Source organism: Delphinapterus leucas, chromosome 7 (genome assembly GCF_059928025.1).
Source record: "Delphinapterus leucas isolate spDelLeu-1000000601 "Yukka" chromosome 7, BTC_Dleu_Yukka2, whole genome shotgun sequence".
NCBI lineage: Eukaryota > Metazoa > Chordata > Mammalia > Artiodactyla > Monodontidae > Delphinapterus > Delphinapterus leucas.
In genome coordinates this window covers 62,692,876-62,713,304 of record NC_143135.1, presented here as the reverse complement: position 1 = coordinate 62,713,304, position 20,429 = coordinate 62,692,876, and the positions used below count along the sequence as shown (strand labels likewise).

Genomic DNA, 20,429 nt, shown 5'->3' with positions numbered 1-20,429 from the left:
TTTTGCTAAGTGAAAAAAATTGTGCCAATACTTTATAGCAAAAGTTCAGAAACTGTTTTCTTTATCCTCTAGTTACTGGATATTTGGTGAATATTTTTTCTTTTTATTTGTACTCCTACCCAGGAAAAATTTCAGAGATCTGATCAGTGAAGGAACATTTGATGAACCACTTAATTTGCTTTCCAAACTGAGTGTCTCCAGTTTTCTGGATGGTTGACGAAATCAGTCTTATGTTACTAAAATCACTTATGAAAGCAGTTGCAAAAAGAGTATCTTTCGAAGTGACCCTTTTGAAAGAGACAATGATATGTGGCTAAATGATTTTATATATATATATATAAAATTTTTTATATTTTAAAGACGAGTTTTAAGCAAGCTCATTTATTAGAAAATCTACCTGGGTGTCAGCATAGTTTTGATATAGCCTAGAGAGTGCCTGTTTAGATGGGAACTTGAGGCCTCTACATTCTGCTAATGGTGCATGCCACTGCCTGGATTGCCTGACTTGCTGTGGAAGTCAGCCCCAAGTCCTGTAAGTTTCTAAAGTTGGTGAACTTTGCCTGGGGAGGTCTATACAAACGTGTGGCACGTTCTATGAATACGGCTGTAAGATTAATGAAACCATCTGGTAACTAGTTACTTCCGAAGTTTTGTACTTTGCTGAACATTTTCCCTTGAATACAAATTTTTTTTTTTGCATTTCACTACTTTTCTTTCTGTTTTTTTGTTTTAGTTAGCTAGAAATTTAGAACTTGCATTAAATTGGCTGGTTGGGTATTCACTTCGTATATGTTTCCAAGCACCCTTATCTTTTACAAAAATTTAATTCTATTAATAAATCTGTTATATTTAGTAGTGAGCTCCTGTGACCTTACCTATGGGTAAGCACCTAACCTGTGTTAATACAATTAACATTTATTTTATCTACCCCAGACCTTGTTTGTTGGAGAGGCATATTAAATAATAAAAGTGAGAATATTTTTTTAATATAGTAGGGATTGGTTCCTTCTGCTGTCTCTGTATGGAAAAATGCTCTTCATTTCCATAGTGGGCCTGTTTTCTCCCTGCCCTTAAATACTAGAAATCCTCATGAATTCTCACCTACCTAAAGCAGAGAATCTATATGCCATATAGTAGTGACTTTTTGAGTGTAGGGTTTAGGATTTGTTACTAATGTAATATTAAAGAAGGTTTTACAGTTTTTAATATTCTTAAGGTAAATAGCTAAAAAAAAATATGAGTTTCTAGTTTGGAAGCCTTTTGATTGGTAGAGGAGGTTTAATACCAAGTTTGTGCTTTTTAAGAAATGAAATCTGGATTGAGAATCAGAAAAGCAGTAGCTATCAAGATTCCCATGATGTGCTTGACTTTTGTTTGAAACTATTTGATTTTGGTTAGTCAGAGGTGGGGAAAACATCTTCCTTCCTGAGTTGTTGGAGCTCAGATTTAAAACCATTTTCAGGTTACTACTATAGTAGAAACATTGTTCAGAGGAAAAATTACCCCGGGAGAAAATGACTGGTTGTGTTAAAGTACTGTGGGGAAGTGTGTTCTGCAGAGTTTGTATAACCCGTGCAGTATTTTTTCTCCCAGTAATGTTTGTATATCTTTGGTTTTGCTTTTGGTCTACTCTGAATTCATGCATGAACTCATCTCATTTTTCCTGTTTTATGTGAAGTGTTACATTTTAGTTTCTGGAGTTTTCCTTCAGTTGTTATGTGGTCATTTCTAAAGCGTACTATATAGTTTTCATAGCATTACGATAAACCATTATTTGTTAGATCCCCTTTAACTTGAAATTGAAAATTTTCACATGCGATGGGCTCAGGATTGTTTTTCAACTTTTTGGGAACAGCAGGTTGTGCAGAGAGTTGTGGATCGTTGGTTTAGTCTACGTAAAAAATACCATTTTGGTTGGTCCTGTTACAACTGTCCTTGTGCATACTAAAATAAGTGTCTTTATTCAAAAAGTATGGGTGACCAGTGTATGTGTTGCACTATTCTAGGCCTTTGGGGATACAGCAGAGAACATAATAGAGCCCTACCTACATGGAACTTATACTTTAATTGGGAGAGAAAGACATTAAACAAATTAAAATGAGTTAGGTGATGGTAAGTGCTTTGGAGAGAAATAAAGCAGAGTAAGAGGGGATAGTGAGGATATGGAGGTAGAGGAGTGCCCTTAAGGCTTTATTACTTTTTATAAATATTGAGAGATGTTCTTCTGATGGATGGCATTTGAGCAAAGATCTATAGTAATAAAGCCAGGGAGTAAGAGAAATGTGGATACCTGGGAGAAGAGTATTCTAGGCAGAAGGAACAGAAGTACTGAGCTCCTGAGGTAAGGGTACTTGACTCATGGGAGGCATTGCAAAGGAGACATTAGTGTAACTGAAGCAAAGCGCTGCAGAGAGGAGAGCTGATCACAAAGGGAACATAGCATAGATAGAATATATATATTCTAATATATAAAATACTGTAGTTGTTGAAACTGAAATCTATACTTTTGGCTTCATTTAGGATCAGGCTCTATCTGACTAATCTAGCAGTTTACTTACCTCCCTGATTAAGAGTATGGAAATTACTAACAAAAGTGTTTGCAGGTTCCTTTTAAAATCTCTCATTGTAGAAGAAGAGAATGATGTGGAAGTAAATAATGAAAATGTAGAATTATGTACCAGCTTTAGTGTCTGTTTGGTGGGTACCTTAGTCTGTAGAGGAGAAGATTTCACAAAGGAAAAGACGTCATTCATTTTGAAGAATGAACAAGAATGGAAGGATTCGGTTGTGTAACAGCAAAAGGTACCTTACAGAACGCTGGAAGGTGGTTCTGTGTTGGAAGCTAAGGTTCAAGAAGGAGGATATGGACAAAGATGAAATGCATGCCAATCCTGTAAGCAGTTGGGACATCATTGAGGTTAGGCAGTGACAGTCAGTGTTGTGTTATAGGTCAGTTTATGGCCAGTTGAGAGAATGTTTGGAAGTGTGGCGTGGGTAAGACCCCAAATTAGGTATCGTTAGAAGTGAAGAGACCAGTCAGTCCAGCATTTTCTCAGTGGGGACAGTTTTGGGTGGGGTAATTTTTAATTGTGGAGTGTTAATTGTGCATTGCATGACAGTCTCCCTCATCCTTGACATTAAGTGCCAGTAAAACTCAGAGAGCGTGATAATCACTCTCCCCAATTTCTGAATGCTCCCGGAAGTGGTGACCTCTAGTTAAGGAAAAATAGGATCTGAACTCTGGCTTTGGCAGTGATAACGGGATGGAGAGGAGAAGGTGGGATTGCTAGAGGTTTAAGAGACTTGGTTACTTATTGGCTCTAGGGAGTGTTTATAAACACACACACACAGGTAGGAGCACCTTTGGGCAAGTATTGCGACAAGAAATTTTGTGACAGATTCAATTTTGGAAACTAAAATAAGATTCTGAGGAGTAAAATGACTATTGATGTCATTGTGAGAAACTAACTGTTATATTTAAGAACTGAATAGCTTATCAAGTTTTAAAGGATTCAGAATGAGCAAGACATGGATAGGCCTTGCCCCCAGTAAATTATATTTTGAGAGAGACAGAAAATTTATCTTCGGGAATAAGGCAAGTACAGTATATTCAGTACCATAGGACAGGTATAAAGTACTATTCAAGAAGTTTCAGAGAAGGCAGAGGTCAAATTATAAAATACCAGAAGTGAAATATCAGAAGCTGAGCCATACAAACCAAGTTGAATGTACTATTTAATTTTTGTTGCAGGTAGTCTCAATTGTGAAAACCTTGTGTTGTTCTCCTGTTCCATGGGCATTCTGTTTGACTGTTTTGTGCTTTGTTCTTCAGGCATTGTGGGCCAGGGTAACTGCTTCTCTAAAATGCATTTGCTTATCAAATGTTACTTTGTATAGTAGTAAGACCTGTTAGAACAAACATTTTTGAAAGATTATAAGCAGATAAACTGTCATAGTTAATATTGATGTTTCTTACTAGCAATCACGGCCAAGTTAGGTCGCTTGAATTCATATTTAATCATTAGGTACTAAAGGTTAAAAGTGGACAAAACTGCTGATGAGGCACAGATAACTAATTTTTTCCCCTTTATGGTAGTTATAACGGAGGTATTTATACACTTTGTTTTATGCATACTTTAAAAATAAAACAACTCATTTCTTGGTCTTCCTCTTCATTAAGTCTCTAAATTGGACCATATTTTGTATTTTCTTCATTGAATTTGCCAGTAATATCTCTGAAGCAGATTGGAGGTGAAACTCTGAGGTATATTAACTTTTTTTTTCAGTTTTGGTGCTAAAACAATTGTGTATTAGATGATTTTATGGTAATGCTTTCCAATTATTTATATTTTAAAATATAAAATTAGAACTTACATTGTTTTAACTGTTCAGAGTAATAATCGAGTAGAATTCCTGGATCACTTCTTTGGAAATTTATTGCATTGAGAAACTTTCAGTTCATTTTCAGTTTTGTTTGTCAGTGTTAGCTAGTTGATATCAAGTGAAAACTGAGCTAACTCAGTAGAACTGAAGGGAGAAAGGAATGAGAATTATTTTATTTAAACAAACTGAGAATCCTATCCACTCACAGACCACATATCTGCTCTTTCTATTAGTGCAAACACAGCATTCTAGGGGGGGATATTAATAAAGTGTTTGAACTTCAGCTTGTTTATGCTTCCATATGTATGAATTTTTAAAGTTTTTTTTTAAATGTAGGGATGTATAATATTAGTATTGTAACTCTAAAGGTTTGTGAGTAGTAAGAGAACTGAAAGTGTTACTCAAGGCCTTGAAACAGTTCCTTTTGAGATAAATAAAATACTTAAGGGTGAAAGGAGTTTGATTTACTTTCTGGTATTACTGATCAATTGTGTGATATTAATCAATGCCCTGTTTACTTCTCAGGTAGAAGTACTGTCTCAATTGTTTTCTTGAGAGATTTTTAACAACTTCTGCAAACTGTCCATTGTTGCTCCACTCTTTTTAGATCTTTACCCTATTAGTATGCAGATCTAGCATTAAAAATTAATGAAAGCCAGAGTAAATTAATCTTTTTTTTTTTTATTGCAGACTTAATTCAGTGCACAAATGAGATGAATGTGAACATCCCGCAGTTGGCAGACAGTTTATTTGAAAGAACTACTAACAGTAGTTGGGTGGTGGTCTTCAAATCTCTCATTACAACTCATCATTTGATGGTGTATGGAAATGAGGTAAGCAGTATTTTTAGTTAACAAGTATACTGGGGAGTTGACTGATTCAGCTTGTTTCTCTCACTGACACTTCAGAAAAGGCTATAGCAACTGAATAATATAGGTAAAAAGGGCAAGGTGCTTATACAGAAATATAACTGTAGACCCTACACTTTGAGGAAAGATGGCCTTTAAGTCAGAAAGCAGAAAATGGGTCAGAGCACAGGGCACTTTCAGTAATGGGATCAGGAAGCAAAGATTAATGCCTAGAGATAGGTTCTATAAGCATCACTGATTTTTTGCAGGCCTTTGTGTATAGATTGTATGTTCATCTATTTTCATTTACTTTTTTATCGTAGCCCAATCAGATTTCTGTCTGATCTGATGTAGTTGTCTATAGACGCTCTTTGCCTAGTTCAAGGCTGTGATATTAAGGACTAAGATGGCATTTTGCTGAGGAGACTGACTGAAGAACGCCTTCTTCAGCAAAGAGTTGTGTCTAAAGCCTTTGTTTCCCAAAAAAGGGTAACAAATAAGATGCATGAGCTTTTGCAATTAACTGTTTGGAGAGAATCATCTTGTTTTCCATGATAGCTAATTTTTGAGTTCTTACCTTAGGTGATTTTCCCAGCCTAGCATACTTACTTGTAAAATTGTGTCAAAAGGAGTATTTTAAATTGTGTTAAAAGAAAATTTGAATGGAACTAGATAAATCTAGTACCTTGGTATGTGCCTTAGAAAAATGCAGACCACTGGTTGCTGGGAGATAGCTCCCATAGAGATGGGGAGGGACTTTATTCATTGGTATCAGATTTATAAACATGACTTTCTGACATCCATCACTTTACTCATTATTTTGCGTTTTTCAGTCATGAGACTCTGCTGTTATCTTTTTTTTTTTTTTTTTTTTTTTTGCGGTACGCGGGCCTCACTGTTGTGACCTCTCCCGTTGCGGAGCACAGGCTCTGGATGCGCAGGCTCAGCGGCCATGGCCCACGGGCCCAGCTGCTCCGTGGCATGTGGAATCTTCCTGGACCGGGGCACGAACCTGTGTCCCCTTGCATCGGCATGCGGACTCTCAACGACTGCGCCACCAGGGAAGCCCCTGCTGTTATCTTTGACAGATACCAAAGAGAACATCATTAGAGTTCAGAATTAAAGCAGAAATTTACCCATAACTCTTATATTGCAACAGATCTGTTTGCATGTTTTGGTGTTCCTTTCTGGTCTTTTTTATAGCTATAATAATAATTTATATAAAATATTATATTTAACTTTTTTATATATCACAGCATAAGAAGCATCTCCATGTTCTATGTTCTTTCTGTTTATCATCTTTAATGACTACATAATTGATCATATGGTCCATCATTTTCTTAATTCTTCTCTTTCCTGGAAATTTAGTTTTCTGATTATTCACTGTTACAGTACCACATTGAATGATTTTATTTGTAGTTCTTAAGTTTTAAAAATTAGTTCCAGAAGCGTTACCTGAAATATGATTATTTGGGTAACAGACGTGACCATTTTTAGGACATATGTTACTCAGTTGCTTTCTCATTCATTATAAGCAGTATGTAGAGTCAATAGAAAAATTTGGATATACTAGCCTCCGTGTAACTCGAAACGTTTTGATCTTAACTAGGATATTAGTTTCTATTTTCATCAGGAATGTGTTTGTCTAAGATCATGATCATTTATTCAGAAGAATTTCAGGCTTGTATGTATTTTTTACCTTTCTAAAAATTATATATAGTTTATTCTTTAAAAAGAAAAAGCCACAAATATAACCAACTACAATGCTGGATAAAGAGGCACACTATCAGTGGTGACTTTCAGAGGTAAATAAGGTTATGATACCAGAAGCAAAAACTTTATAAAGGCAAAAAAACCAGAAAGTTGACTGTCATTCCTTACAGTTGACTAACAGAAAGAGAAAGGTAGCATTTCAGTAGTGGTTTTCAGGTAAACTCTAGTTTCCCTTCAGCAGCTAAGAGAAATCCAATGCTCTGCTCTTTTTTTGGTGCTAGTTTGTACAACCCTCGGGTTTTTGCATTGGCAGGTGTTATTAGTCCGTGAGAGAGTATGCGTAGGATTTCACTATGCTATGGTGTTGGAAATTATATAGAACAGTGGTTCTCAAATAGGGCAAGGGCGGAGAGTGATTTTCATCCCCAAGGGACATTGCTCATAACTGGAGGGGATGCTACTGGCATGTAGTAGGTAGAGGCTACTGGCGTGCTGAACATCTTATAATGCACAGGACAGGCCCCCACAAAAAAGAATGATCAAAACTTATTAAAAAAATCATAGAGTGTAATATTTTCTTAGGATATTTTAACACCTTTTTAAACAGGTTGTTTTAGGATAAATGATGAAACAGGAGTCTTCGATTTACAAATTGTTTTTCAAAATCCTGGTTTGTTTGGGGTGATCGCTGATGAACAAGATTGAGTCAGAAGTGATGGTGTACGTAAAATTGATAATAATCCTCTGCATATATTTACAAAAAAGTAATCCTTTTAAAGGAAATCGAAAGGAGTTTCTTTAGCTATTTTAGAGGTTGTATGTAAAGGGAAGCTAAGGTAGTGTTCTGTGGTAAGCACTTTGGAGAGGGTTTTGACAGTATTTTGAGAAAATGAACTTTCATACGCATACCGACCCAACAATTCAACCCTAAGTATATATCATGAGAAACTCTTGTATGTTTGCAGGTGGGAGACCAGTACAAAGATGTCAGTGAAACATTGTTAATAATAGTGAAATTGCAAAGAATTTAAATATCCGTATAGAAATGGATACATAATGATATAGTAGTTCATTTAAATGCTCAAACATTGTTTAAAATGAATGAACTAGATGTACATGTATTAAATGGATAATTCTTGGGAAGAAGTTGTTAAAAATCACATTGGAAAAGAATAAGTACAGTATGGTATATCTGTAAATTTAAAATAGAAAACAAAATTATGTACAGTTTATAGATACTTATATATGTAGTAAAGTTGTAAAAACATTTGTGGGAATGATGTAAACCTAGTTCAGAAAAGCCATTGCCTCTGAAGAGGGAGGGAGGGAAGGGAATGGTTTTGAAGGTGTGTGTCTTCAATAGTCTGTAATTTGATTCTGTAAGGGGTCTGAAGTGATTATGGTAATGTGTTTAATCTGGACAGTGGGTAAGAGGATGTCTGTAATATTATACTCCAGTATGATTACAGGCATTTTGCTTTTTAAAAAAAAAGTCATAAAAATTTTTGAGTCACCAGGTATCCGTGTAAAATAAAGGCACCATCTGAGTATGATTAACTATAGCCATAATATGCTATAGTAAAGCCAAAAATTACTGCTTGTAGTTTAAAAGTGCCTGTTTCCTTTTATTTTAACTTTAATACCATAGCTGTGGGCATTAGACTTTAATAAATTCCTGCATGCTAGTGAAAAATATATTTTATGTTTTTAGGGGGATTGAGGATGATAAATTTAAACTAGATAAGATTAATGGAATGTGTTAACCACCGCTTTCTCCCCTAATTCTCAAATTAGAGTTTCTTAGATGGCAGTACTATTTGACATAATTATTTGTTTTTTTTTTTTTTTCCCCCAGCGTTTTATTCAGTATTTGGCTTCAAGAAACACGTTGTTTAACTTAAGCAATTTTTTGGATAAAAGTGGATTGCAAGGTAAAAAACAACTTATTCATTATAGAAAATCAAGAGTGACCCCATTTGAGGATTACTGCAGAGTTGAACTCTTTACTTTAGAACATGTGCTATGGAGGAACCTCATGTTTTAGTGAGGGTTGTAGGGAAGGAAAAACCGTATTTTCATGTGAAGATAAAGATGGACTTCACTACTTGACACCCAGAGCTTTTTGAAAAGTAGCATAAGGTAGCAGTTTGAGAGCATGGGTTCTGGAACTGGACGGACTGCATTCAAATCCCATCTGTAACACTTACCAACTGCATAAACTTGAGCAAGTTACTTCACCTCTCTGCATCTGTAAAATCAGGAATAATGATAGCACCCACCCTGTAGGATTATCATGAGGCTTAACCTAGTTATACATGTAAAGTGCCTAGAATGATGCCTGGCAAATAGGAAACACTATGTAAGTATCTGCTTTCATTGTTGTTCTTATTATTTTATGCTTTATTCCAAGAAACGTAGTTGGGAATATCATACATTTTAGTAGCAAAGGTAAGCATTATGTGTTATTCAGATGAATTGTTCATTGATACTTACCTGTTACTTATTTTACTTTTAATTCAGTAAGTGGAAATTGCTGTAATCTGGTATTCTCACCCTCCACGTACATTCTGTCTTAATGGGATCTGTTATACTTAGTTCCAGAACTAGGCTGTTAGCATTATAGAATGTTAACTCTAGGAAGAGCCTCATAAAGGACATACTAAGACCATACTAAGACATACTAAAGGAATACTCAGCAATAAGGTTCAACTGGGAAGTATCTTTAGAGATCTGTGAGATATGTGCTGCGCTTTGAAAGATGGATGAGAACATAAGTTGGCTTAAGCAAAGGTACACAGATGGACGTGGATGTGAAAGAGAAAGGGTGTTTAAGATTTATAGAGCAAATGAATGTGAATAGAATGTAGGTTGAGGTATTAGAGAACATGTAGTGACAGATAACCCTCAAGAAGCTGTTTGGGGCCAAAATCATGCACAAAAGATTTTGATATAGTTGGGATTTTGTAATGCAGTGAGAAACCATCAAACTTTTTTGAGTTGAGGGAGGAGGACAGAGGGAGTGTGTGTTATAAAGAAAGCACCATAGCACAGTGTAGGTTGGATTCGAGTGAATAAAGTCTTAAAGACCTTGAGACTGCTCTGGTCATTATTTTGGTCATCTGGTAGAGAGTTAATGAGGGCCTGAATTGTGGCTTTTGCGGCAATAAAAATCAATGGAATTTAGTGACTAACTGTGTTTGTGTTTAGGAACTGTCCAGTTCAATACTTATTTACTTTTGGCAGATGGAAGTATTAATTAGAATGAATTGAATACCCAGTCTTCCAGAGATTCTGGAAGGTCAGTAATCTATACATAGGACCAAGTGTTACAAGATTGATTTTACTTTAATGAGAGATATAATGCCTTAAATAGTTAAGGGGAAAAAAAAAGAAGCAGTGGAATCCCTTTCTCAAATAAAATCTTAAATAGAAGCTAGACACATACAACAGATGAAACTGGAGCTGCTATGTTTTCCGGAACATGGAGAAAACTCTGCCTGCTCATCTTTTTATTTCTGGTTTCCCCCTTATTCAGTTCATTTGAACTGTAAGAGTCTGTGGAAAGCAATATACAGACCACTACTCTAGAGCAGAAAATATGCATATGTCCAAGTGTGTTTTTTGTGTCTTATTAGCTACTGATTTTCTACTTTCTTAAGATGGAAATTAAGCACTTCTAGTGATAAGGTTTTAAGGCTTTCATTCCTTTTATGTAGAGAACAGTTTTTAGGCCTTTTATTTAAAGCTCATATTCTAAAGAGATTATGAAGGTAAGACTGAAATGGTAATTAAAGTATATAATTCAGTGGTGTTTTTGTAGTTTTGATTGCTGATGTATTTTGTTGGGTGGAGTCTGGTATATTTTCTTAAATATATACTGGGTGTATATAATATAAACTTCCAGTCTGGTGAGTGAGATAGACACTGTGTACATCTAATAGCTTTGAGCTATACTTGGAGTAAGAATAATATGGGAGCACAAAGAGCTCAGGGAAAGTTTCAGAGATTGAGCCTTGAAGGATAAGAGAGATTTCTCCCATTATCGAGGATGGAGTAGAGTGGATTAGAGGGGACAGTATTAACCAAAGAGCTGAAGAATGTGAGTATGTAACATCTTATAAAATGCACTAGTAGCTATGAGAATATCTGAGGGCAGTGATTTTTTTTTTCTATTTACTGATTTTTCTCCAGTGGCAAATTAGTAGGCACTCAAGAAATTTTTGCTGAATAAATTAATTGGTGATTATGTTAAATCCAGTCACTTTACTTTTCTTTCTTTCTTTCTTTTTTTTTTTTTTGCTTGTTTTGGTATTATCTTTTTAAAGTAGCAGAGACCATCGACAACTAAAGTTGAATGTGTTAGATGAAGATGACCTAAAATAGAATGATAGAATGGACCTCACTGAGCCAGGCAATAACTAAAACACAAGTTTGTTTTTTTTTTTTAATAATATTGATTAGATTTTATGGTGCTGAAGTTTTCAAATCTCATGATTGTGATGAAACAAAATCTTAGAATGATTTAGGTATTCATTTTGGAAGTTTAGTTGAAAACATTCACATAATTGTTTTTTGTTAGGCCTTAAACTTTCGTATTGCCATTTCTTTCATTGTACTATGCAGTAATTTTCTCTACTACTTATAAGGTTGGCACACATAAGTTATAGTTGTTCTAAGTCATATGCAGCTAAAGATTGGTAAGTATGAAAATAATTAAATTGATTAATGATTTAAGGAGTGGGGTTGTGGTTCCATAGGATGTTAAATTTGAGTTATGAGGTTATCAGGTAGTATAAGAAAACAGGCTTTTCAATTTCTGATAAATAAAAGATAGGAATATTGGTCAGAAGTAAAACAGAATTGTTATTTTATTGAAATTCTAAGGGGGAAAATTTTTCTAAGCCACATATGACATAACTGACTTTAAAAACGTTAAGTATTAGATTTTAATGTCACTTAATTTACATCACTAAATTGAAGGTGGGATAACAAGACAATATGGCCATTGGATGAAATGAGTTGGTTTTCTAAGCTAATTGGGATTTTAATAATTTATGAAACCCTTTTCTGTTTCTTTTCTTACAGGATATGATATGTCTACCTTTATTAGGCGGTATAGTAGATATCTAAATGAAAAAGCAGTTTCATACAGACAAGTTGCATTTGATTTCACAAAAGTGAAAAGAGGGTGAGTTAAGCTTGCTTTTTTTTTTGATATCTGATGTATTTTAATATTTTAAATATAAATCGTAGGCATTATTGATTATGAGTTATGGAATTTCAGGCCAGTTTTAAAAGGTGAACTTCATTTTTCTCTGAAGAAGTATATCAGATACTTTTTGCACTAGAATTTTCAAAGTTCTTTTGAATTTTATAACAGCTTTATTGAGACAATTCACACAACATAAAATTCACCCTTTTGAAGTGTACAATTAAGTGGTCTTTCGTATATTTACAAAGTTGTGCAGCATCACGGCTATCTAATCCCAAAACATTTCATTGCTTCCCATTTTCCTCTTCCTCTAGACCCTGGCAACGACAAATCTACTTTATATCTCTATGGATTTGTCTGTTCTGAACATTTTGTATAAGTGGAATCGTACAATATGTGGCCTTTTGTGTCTGACTTCTTTCATTCAGCATAATGTATTCAAGTTACAGCATCTTTGTTGTGGCATGCATCAGTACTTCATTCCTTTTTATGCCCAAGTAATATTCTATCATGTAGAGACACCATATGTATATACATGCCACATCTGTTTTTTTTTTTTTTTTTTTTTGAGGTATGCGGGCCTCTCACTGCTGCGGCCTGTCCTGCTGTGGAGCACAGGCTCTGGACGCGCAGGCCCAGCGGCCATGGCCCACGGGCCCAGCCACTCCACGGCATGTGGGATCTTCCCGGACCGGGGCACAAACCTGCGTCCCCCGCACCAGCAGGCGGACCCCCAGCCACTGCGCCACCAGGGAAGCCCCATAACACATCTTTATACATTCATCTGTCCTTGATGGACACTTAGGTTGCTTCCATGTCTTAGCTATTGTACATAGTGCTGCTGTGAACATTGGGGTTCATGTATCTTTTTGAATTAGAGTTTTGTCTGAATATATGCCCAGGATAGGATTGCTGGATCATATAGTAACTCTATTTTTCATTTTTTAAGGAACCTCCATACTGTTCTCCATAGTGGCTGCTCCAGTTTACATTCCCACCAGCAGTGTAGGAGGGTTCCTTTTTCTCCACACCCTCTCCAGCATTTATTGTTTGTAGACTTTAATGATGGGCATTTTGACTGGTGTGAGGTGATACCTCATTGTAGTTTTGGTTTGCATTTTTCTAATAATTAGTGATATTGAGCATCTTTTCATGTGCCTGTTGGCCATCTGTATGTCTTCTTTGGAGAAATGTCTATTTAGGCCTTTTGCCCTTTTATAAAAAAATTATTTTTTTATTCTGCCCATTTTTGGATTTTATTTTTTAAATTTAATTAATTTACTTTTGGCTACATTGGGTCTTTGTTGCTGCACAAGGGTTTTCTCTAGTTGTGGCAAGTGTGGGCTACTCTTCATTGTGGTGCGTGGGCTTCTCATTGAGGTGGCTTCTCTTGTTGTGGAGCATGGGCTCTAGGCACACAGGCTTCAATAGTTGCAGCACACTGGCTCAGTAGTTGCTGCACGCAGGCCCTCGAGCATGCAGGCTTCTGTAGTTGCTATGTGTGGGCTCAGTAGTTGTGGTGTGCGGGCTCTAGGGCGTGCAGGCTCAATAGTTGTGGCGCATGGGCTTAGTTGCTCCATGCATGTGGGATCTTCCCAGGACCAGGGGACAAAGCCGTGTCCCCTGCATTGGCAGGCAGCTTTTAACCACTGAGCCACCAGGGAAGTCCCAATTGAGTTTTCTTTTTTTGATATTAAGCTGTATGAACTGTTTGTGTACTTTGGAAATTAATCCATTGTTGGTAGCATTGTTTGCAAGTAATTTCTTCCAGTCCATAGGTTGTATTTTTTGTTTGTTTATGGTTTCCTTTTCTGTGCAAAAGCTTTTAAATTTAATTAGGTCCATTTGTTTATTTTTGTTCTTATCTCCGTTACTGTAGGAGATGGATCCAAAAAAATATTGCTACAATTTATGTCAAAGAGTGTTCTGCCTGAGTTTTCTTCTAGGGGTTTTTATAGTATCTGGTCTTACATTTAGGTGCTTAATCCATTTTGAGCTTATTTTTGTATATGGTGTTAGAGAATGTTCTAATTTCTTTCTTTCCATGTAGTTGTCCAGTTTGCCCAGCATCACTTACTGAAGAGATTGTCTTTTCTCCATTGTATCTTCTTGCATCCTTTGTCATAGATTAATTGACCATAAGTGCATGGGTTTATTTCTGGGCTTTCTATCCTGTTCTGTTGATCTATATGTGTCTTTTTGTGCTGGTACCATACTGTTTTGATTACTGTAGCTTTGTTTTATAGTCTGAAGTCAGGGAGCATGATTCCTCCAGCTCCATTCTTCTTTCTCAAAATTGTTTTGGCTATTTGGGATCTTTTGTGTTGCCATGCAAATTTAAAAATTTTTTGTTCTAATTCTGTGAAAAATGCCATTGGTAATTTGATAGGAATTGCACTGAATCCACAGATTGCTTTGGTTAGTAAGGTCATTTTAAGAATATTGATTCTTCCAATCCAAGAACACAGTAAATCTTTACATCTGTTTGCATCATCTTCAGTTTCTTTCATCAGTGTCTTATAGTTTTTGGAGTACAGGTCTTTTGCCTCCTTAGGTAGCAAACTGTTTTTCAAAGTAGTTGAACCATTTTACATTCCCACCAGCAATGTATACAGGTTCCAATTTCTCCACATTCTTGTCAATGCTTGTTATTTTCTGTCTTTGATTATAACCGTCCTAGTGGGTGTGGAGTGATGTATCGTGTTTTGGTTTGCATTTTCCTGATGGCTAATGATGTTGAGTGTCTTTTTATGTGCTTATTGGCCATTTGTATATCTTCTTTGGAAAAATGTCTGTTCAAGTCCTTGTTTTTTAATTGGGTTGTCCTTTTATTGAATTGTAAGCGTTTTTAAATATATTCTGGACATCAGTACCTTATCATATATATAATTTGCACATATTTTCTCACCTGCCATGGCTTGTCTTCACTTTCTTAATGGTATCCTTTGAAAAACGTAAGTTTTTAATTTTGATGGATTCCTATTTATTTATTTTTCTTTGGTTGTGTATACTTTTGGCATCATGTCTAAGAAAACATTGCTTAATCCAAGATCACAAAGATATACTCCTACCTTTTTTCTGTTTTGTAGTTTTAGGTCTTATGTTTAGGTTTTGATCCACTTTGAATTAATTTTTGTATGTGGTATGAGGTATGGGTGTAAATTCATTCTTTTGTATGTGGATATTCTGTTATCCCAGCACCATTTGTTGAAGTCTTTTCTTTTCCCATTGAATGGTCTTGATGAAAATGGATTGATCATAAATGTAAAGGCTTATTTCTGGGCTCTCAATTCTATTCTGTTGATCTATGTCTGTCCTCATGCCAGTACCACACTTGTTTTGAAGAATGTTGCTTGGTAGTAAGTTTTGAAATTGAGAAGTGTGAGTTCTCTGGCTCTCTTCTTAATTTTCAAGATTGTTTTGGCTATTCTGTATCTCTTGCATTTTCGTATGAATTTTAGGATTAGCTTATCAATTTCTGCAGAAATGGTAGGTGGATTTTGATAAAGATTGCATTTAATCTGTAGATCAAATTGGGAAGTGTTAAGTGTCTTAACACATTGTTTCTAATCCATAAATACAGGATATCTTTCTGTTTATCTTGTGTAGTTTCTTTCATTGCTGTTTTGCATTTAAGGTTCTTTTTAATTTTGGACGCGGAGGTTGAATTTATTTCTTGCTGTGCCCTAAATCACAGTCTTCTTGTCATAAGAACTAATCTCATGAATGATAGAATCAGTGTTTCTATACCTGATACAAAGTCCGGTGTACAGGCTTTTTTTAGGATATATGATGAGTCCTCAGGAAAGAAGACATTCTTAAGGGGCATCGATGACGCTTGTAACTATGGAGGCCTGCCCTGAGGGGAATCTGGCTTCTAAGGAAATACTCTGAGTTTCTGAATTTCCCTGCTCTTTAAAGATCCCAAAGATCTATGCAATTAATATGTTCCTTTAAATTGTTCTCTTGACATGTTAAATTACTAGACTGAAATGGAAATTTTAATACAAATGTAAAGTAACCTCTCAGTTATTCAAGAAGTTTTAAAACTGAATTTAAATGTTTCTGTGTCACTGTTTCAAATTAATTGGGAGGTGATGAGTTTGGAACCTACCAAAACTGAATTCCACAGATTTTTGTTTCATATATTTAGGTACTTTGTAGGTGATTATGATAGAGGAGATCATATTAGAGGTCTGATTCTTAACCCTCAGTATTCTGTCCAGTAAACCACTTTCCAGCTGGGTTTATATTAATACTTCCCTGTAAAGCATGTTCAGTTAAAACTGATCAAGATATTTGTAGATTTCACATTTTTATATATATATATATATATATGTATATATATATACACATATGTATATATTAAAATATTTATTTGGTTGCGCTGTATCTTAGTTGCTGCTCACGGGTTCCTTAGTTGCGACTCACTGGCTCCTTAGTTGTGGCACACAGTCTCCTTTGTTGTGGCATGTGAACTGTTAGTTGCGACATGCATGTGGGATCTAGTTCCCTGACCAGGCATCAAACCTGGGCCCCTGGCTTTGGGAGCGTGGAGTCTTAACCACTGGGCCCCCAGGGAAGTCCCAGATTAATATATTTTAAAAATTGTAACTTCTTTTCTAATCTGAAGGGTCAGTTTCTCAATTGAGGAGGGTTGCTGCATTTTTATATTTAATAGAGCAAACTTTTATTACTTGGATGAAAACAGTCCTTGATTATGCACAATGTAATTAGTACTGATTTAAAGGAAATTACTCTTATTTAATGCTAAGGAGAAGGAAAGTGAATCAAAGAGGACCTATGATTGAATGGAATCAAGAATAGCACAACATGTGTATGTATCTGGGTGTATAAAATACCCAGATACCTACACATACATACACATATATATCAGTATAAATAAGAAAGAAAAATATAGAACATAAGAGTATAAGGTGAAGGCGTGAAATTTATTATATGATGGCAAAAACCTGAGTAGACTGTTTCAGTTTTGGAGAGGGTTTGTGTAGTAAATAGTAAACTTTTATTTACTAGGGTAACGAATTTTTATGTTTACAAAAGTAATAAACTATTACAAAAATTCAGACAACATAGCATTCTGACTTAAAGAAACAATATTTTGGTGTATCTAATCAGTTTTCTGTGTGTAAATACGTGTATGAAGGGACACAGAAAATTACATAATCACATTATTTGAAGACTGCTTCCCTCCCCTAATATATATTTTAGGTATCTTCAATGTCTGTACACATAGATCCATCTCATTCTTTTTTTTTTTTTTTTTTTTTTTAATTTTGGCTGCGTTGGGTCTTCATTGCTGCACACGGGCTTTCTCTAGCTGTGGCAGGCGGGGGCTATCTTCGTTGCGGTGCGGGGCTTCTCACTGCAGTGGCTTCTCTTGTTGAGGAGCACGAGCTCTAGGCCGCATGGGCTTCAGTAGTTGTGGCTTGCGGGCTCTAGAGCACAGGCTCAGTAGTGGTGGTGTACGGGCTTAGTTGCTCTGTGGCATGTGGGATTTTCCCGAACCGGGGCTCAAGACCGTGTCCCCTGCATTGGCAGGTGGATTCTTAACTACTGTGCCACTAGGGAAATCCCCATCTCATTCTTTTGAATGGCTTTAGAATTATGTTCTAGATGTACATTTGATTTATTCCCTTTTTTTAAAATTTTATTTATTTATTTATTTTTGGCTGTGTTGGGCCTTCGTTTCTGTGCAGGGGCTTTCTCCAGGTGTGGCGAGCGGGGGCCACTCTTCATCGAGGTGCACGGGCCTCTCACTGTCGCGGCCTCTCCCATTGTGGAGCACAGGCTCCAGACGTGCAGGCTCAGTAGTTGTGGCTCACGTGCTTAGTTGCTCCATGGCATGTGGGATCTTCCCAGCACAGGGGTCGAACCCATGTCCCCTGCATTGGCAGGCAGATTCCCAACCACTGCGCCACCAGGGAAGCCCTATTCCCATTTTTTTTATCTTACAAAAGTAACACATTGACCATTCTTTTACATATGGTTGCAGTTTTTTAAATGTAAGTAACATAATTATATGTTAGATGTATATACAAGTATTATTGTTTTAGAGAATAAGGGGGAATAACAAACTAGATTTGGGCTTACTCCCTAGGAATGGACATGCGGAATAAGGAACCTTTACACAGCATCAAAATGTATGGCAGGGCTTTCAACAAGAAAACTGAGGGCAGAAATCAGCATAGTAGTTGTATGATTTACCAAAGGCCCACTCCTCATCTTGACACCTTGTATGTGGATGCTGCTGTGGCCCTCATAGGGAGCCATTAGCTTTGGGCTTTGTTATAAATTAGCTTCCAGGGATCTGATCAGAGATCCCTGGAGAATATCCACTCTTCTGCCTAAAGAGGGCCAAACCATATGACTGGGCAGTTTTTTTTGGTTTGTTTTTGTTTTTAATTGGAATATAGTCGTTTTACAAGGTTGTCTTAGTTTCTACTCTACAGTGAAGTGGAGTTCCCTGTGCTATACAGCAGGTTCTTATTAGTTATCAATTTTATACATATTAGTGTATATATGTCAATCCCCATCTCCCAATTCATCCCACCCTCCCTCACCCCCAGCTGCTTTCCTCCCTTGGTGTTCATACGTTTGTTCTCTACTTCTGTGTCTCTATTTCTGCCTTGCAAACTGGTTCATCTGTACAATTTTTCTAGATTCCACATACCTGCGTTAACATATGATATTTGTTTTTCTCTTTCTGACTTCACTCTGTATGACAGTCTCTAGGTCCATCCACGTCTCTACAAATGATCCAATTTTGTTCCTTTTTATGGCCAAGTAATATTCCATTGTATATATATACTACATCTTCTTTATCCATTCGTCTGTTGATGGACATTTAGGTTGCTTCCATGACCTGGCTATTGTAAATAGTGCTACAATGAACACTGGGGTGCATGTGTCTTTTTTTTTTTTTTTTTTTGCGGTATGTGGGCCTCTCACTGTTGTGGCTTCTCCCGTTGCGGAGCACAGGCTCCGGACGCGCAGGCTCAGTAGCCATGGCTCACGGGCCTAGCCGCTCCGCGGCATGTGGGATCCTCCCTGATCAGGGCACGAACCCGTGTCCCCTGTATCGGCAGGCGGACCCTCAACCACTGCGCCACCAGAGAAGCCCCATGTGTCTTTTTGAATTACGGTTTTCTCGGTATATGCTCAGTAGTGAGATTGCTGGGTCCTATGGTAGTTCTCTTTTTTTGTTTTTTAAGGAACCTCCATACTGTTCTCCATAGTGGCTGTATCAATTTACATTCCCACCAACAGGCAGGAGGGTTCCTTTTTCTCCACACCCTCTCTAGCATTTGTATGTAGATTTTCTGATGATGCCCATTCTAACCAGTGTGAGGTGATGCTTCGTAGTTTTGATTTGCATTTCTCTAATAGTGATGTTGAGCAGCTTTTCATGTGCCTCTTGGCCATCTGTATGTCTTCTTTGGAGAAATGTCTGGTTTGATCTCCTGCGCATTTTTCGATTGGGTTGTTTGTTTTTCTGACATAGAGCTGCATGAGCTGTTTGTATATTTTGGAGATTAATCCCTTGTTGGTTGCTTCATTTGCAAACATTTTTATCCGATTCTGTTGGTTGTCTTTCTGTTTTGTTTATGGTTTCCTTTGTTGTGAAAAAGCTTTTAATATGTCGATTTTTGTTGTTATTTCTGTTACTCAACGAGGTGGATTAAAAATATTGCTGCAATTAATGTCAGAGAGTGTTCCGCATATGTTTTACTCTAAGAGTTTTACAGTATCCGAATCCTTGCATCCTTGGGATAAATCCCACTTGATCATGGTTTATGATCCTTTTAATGTATTGTTGGATTCTGTTTGCTAGTATTTTGCTGAGGGTTTTTGCATCTATATTCATCAGTGATATTGGTCTGTAATTTTCTTTTTTTGTAGTATCTTTCCCTGCTTTTGCTATCAGGGTGATGATGGCCTCATAGAAGGAGTTTGGGAGTGTTCCTTCCTCTGTAGTTTTTTGGAAGAGTTTGACAAGGATGGGTGTTAGTTCTTCTCTAAATGTTTGAACGAATTCACCTGTGAAGCCATCTGGTCCTGGACTTTTGTTTGTTGGAAGATTTTTAATCACAGTTTCAATTTCTTTACTTGTGATTGGTCTGTTCATATTTTCTATTTCTTCCTGGTTCAGTCTTAGAAGGTTATACCTTTCTAAGAATTTGTCCATTTCTTCCAGGTTGTCCATTTTATTGGCATGGAGTTGCTTGTAGTAGTCTCTCAGGATGCTTTGT

At 36.5% G+C, this 20,429-nt stretch overlaps 1 protein-coding gene across 3 annotated transcripts in view; it reads left to right on the top strand.

Annotated features, from left to right (window-relative positions):
• Window positions 1-20,429, top strand: part of PICALM (phosphatidylinositol binding clathrin assembly protein) — a 146,476-nt gene that overhangs the window by 26,576 nt on the left and 99,471 nt on the right. For all 3 annotated transcript variants that reach the window (XM_089914170.1, XM_022594026.3, XM_022594029.3), the window contains exons 2-4: window positions 5,074-5,216; window positions 8,800-8,875; window positions 12,030-12,132. In XM_089914170.1, the coding sequence (XP_089770296.1) occupies window positions 5,074-5,216; window positions 8,800-8,875; window positions 12,030-12,132 (322 nt within the window). The remainder of the gene's footprint in view (window positions 1-5,073; window positions 5,217-8,799; window positions 8,876-12,029; window positions 12,133-20,429) is intronic.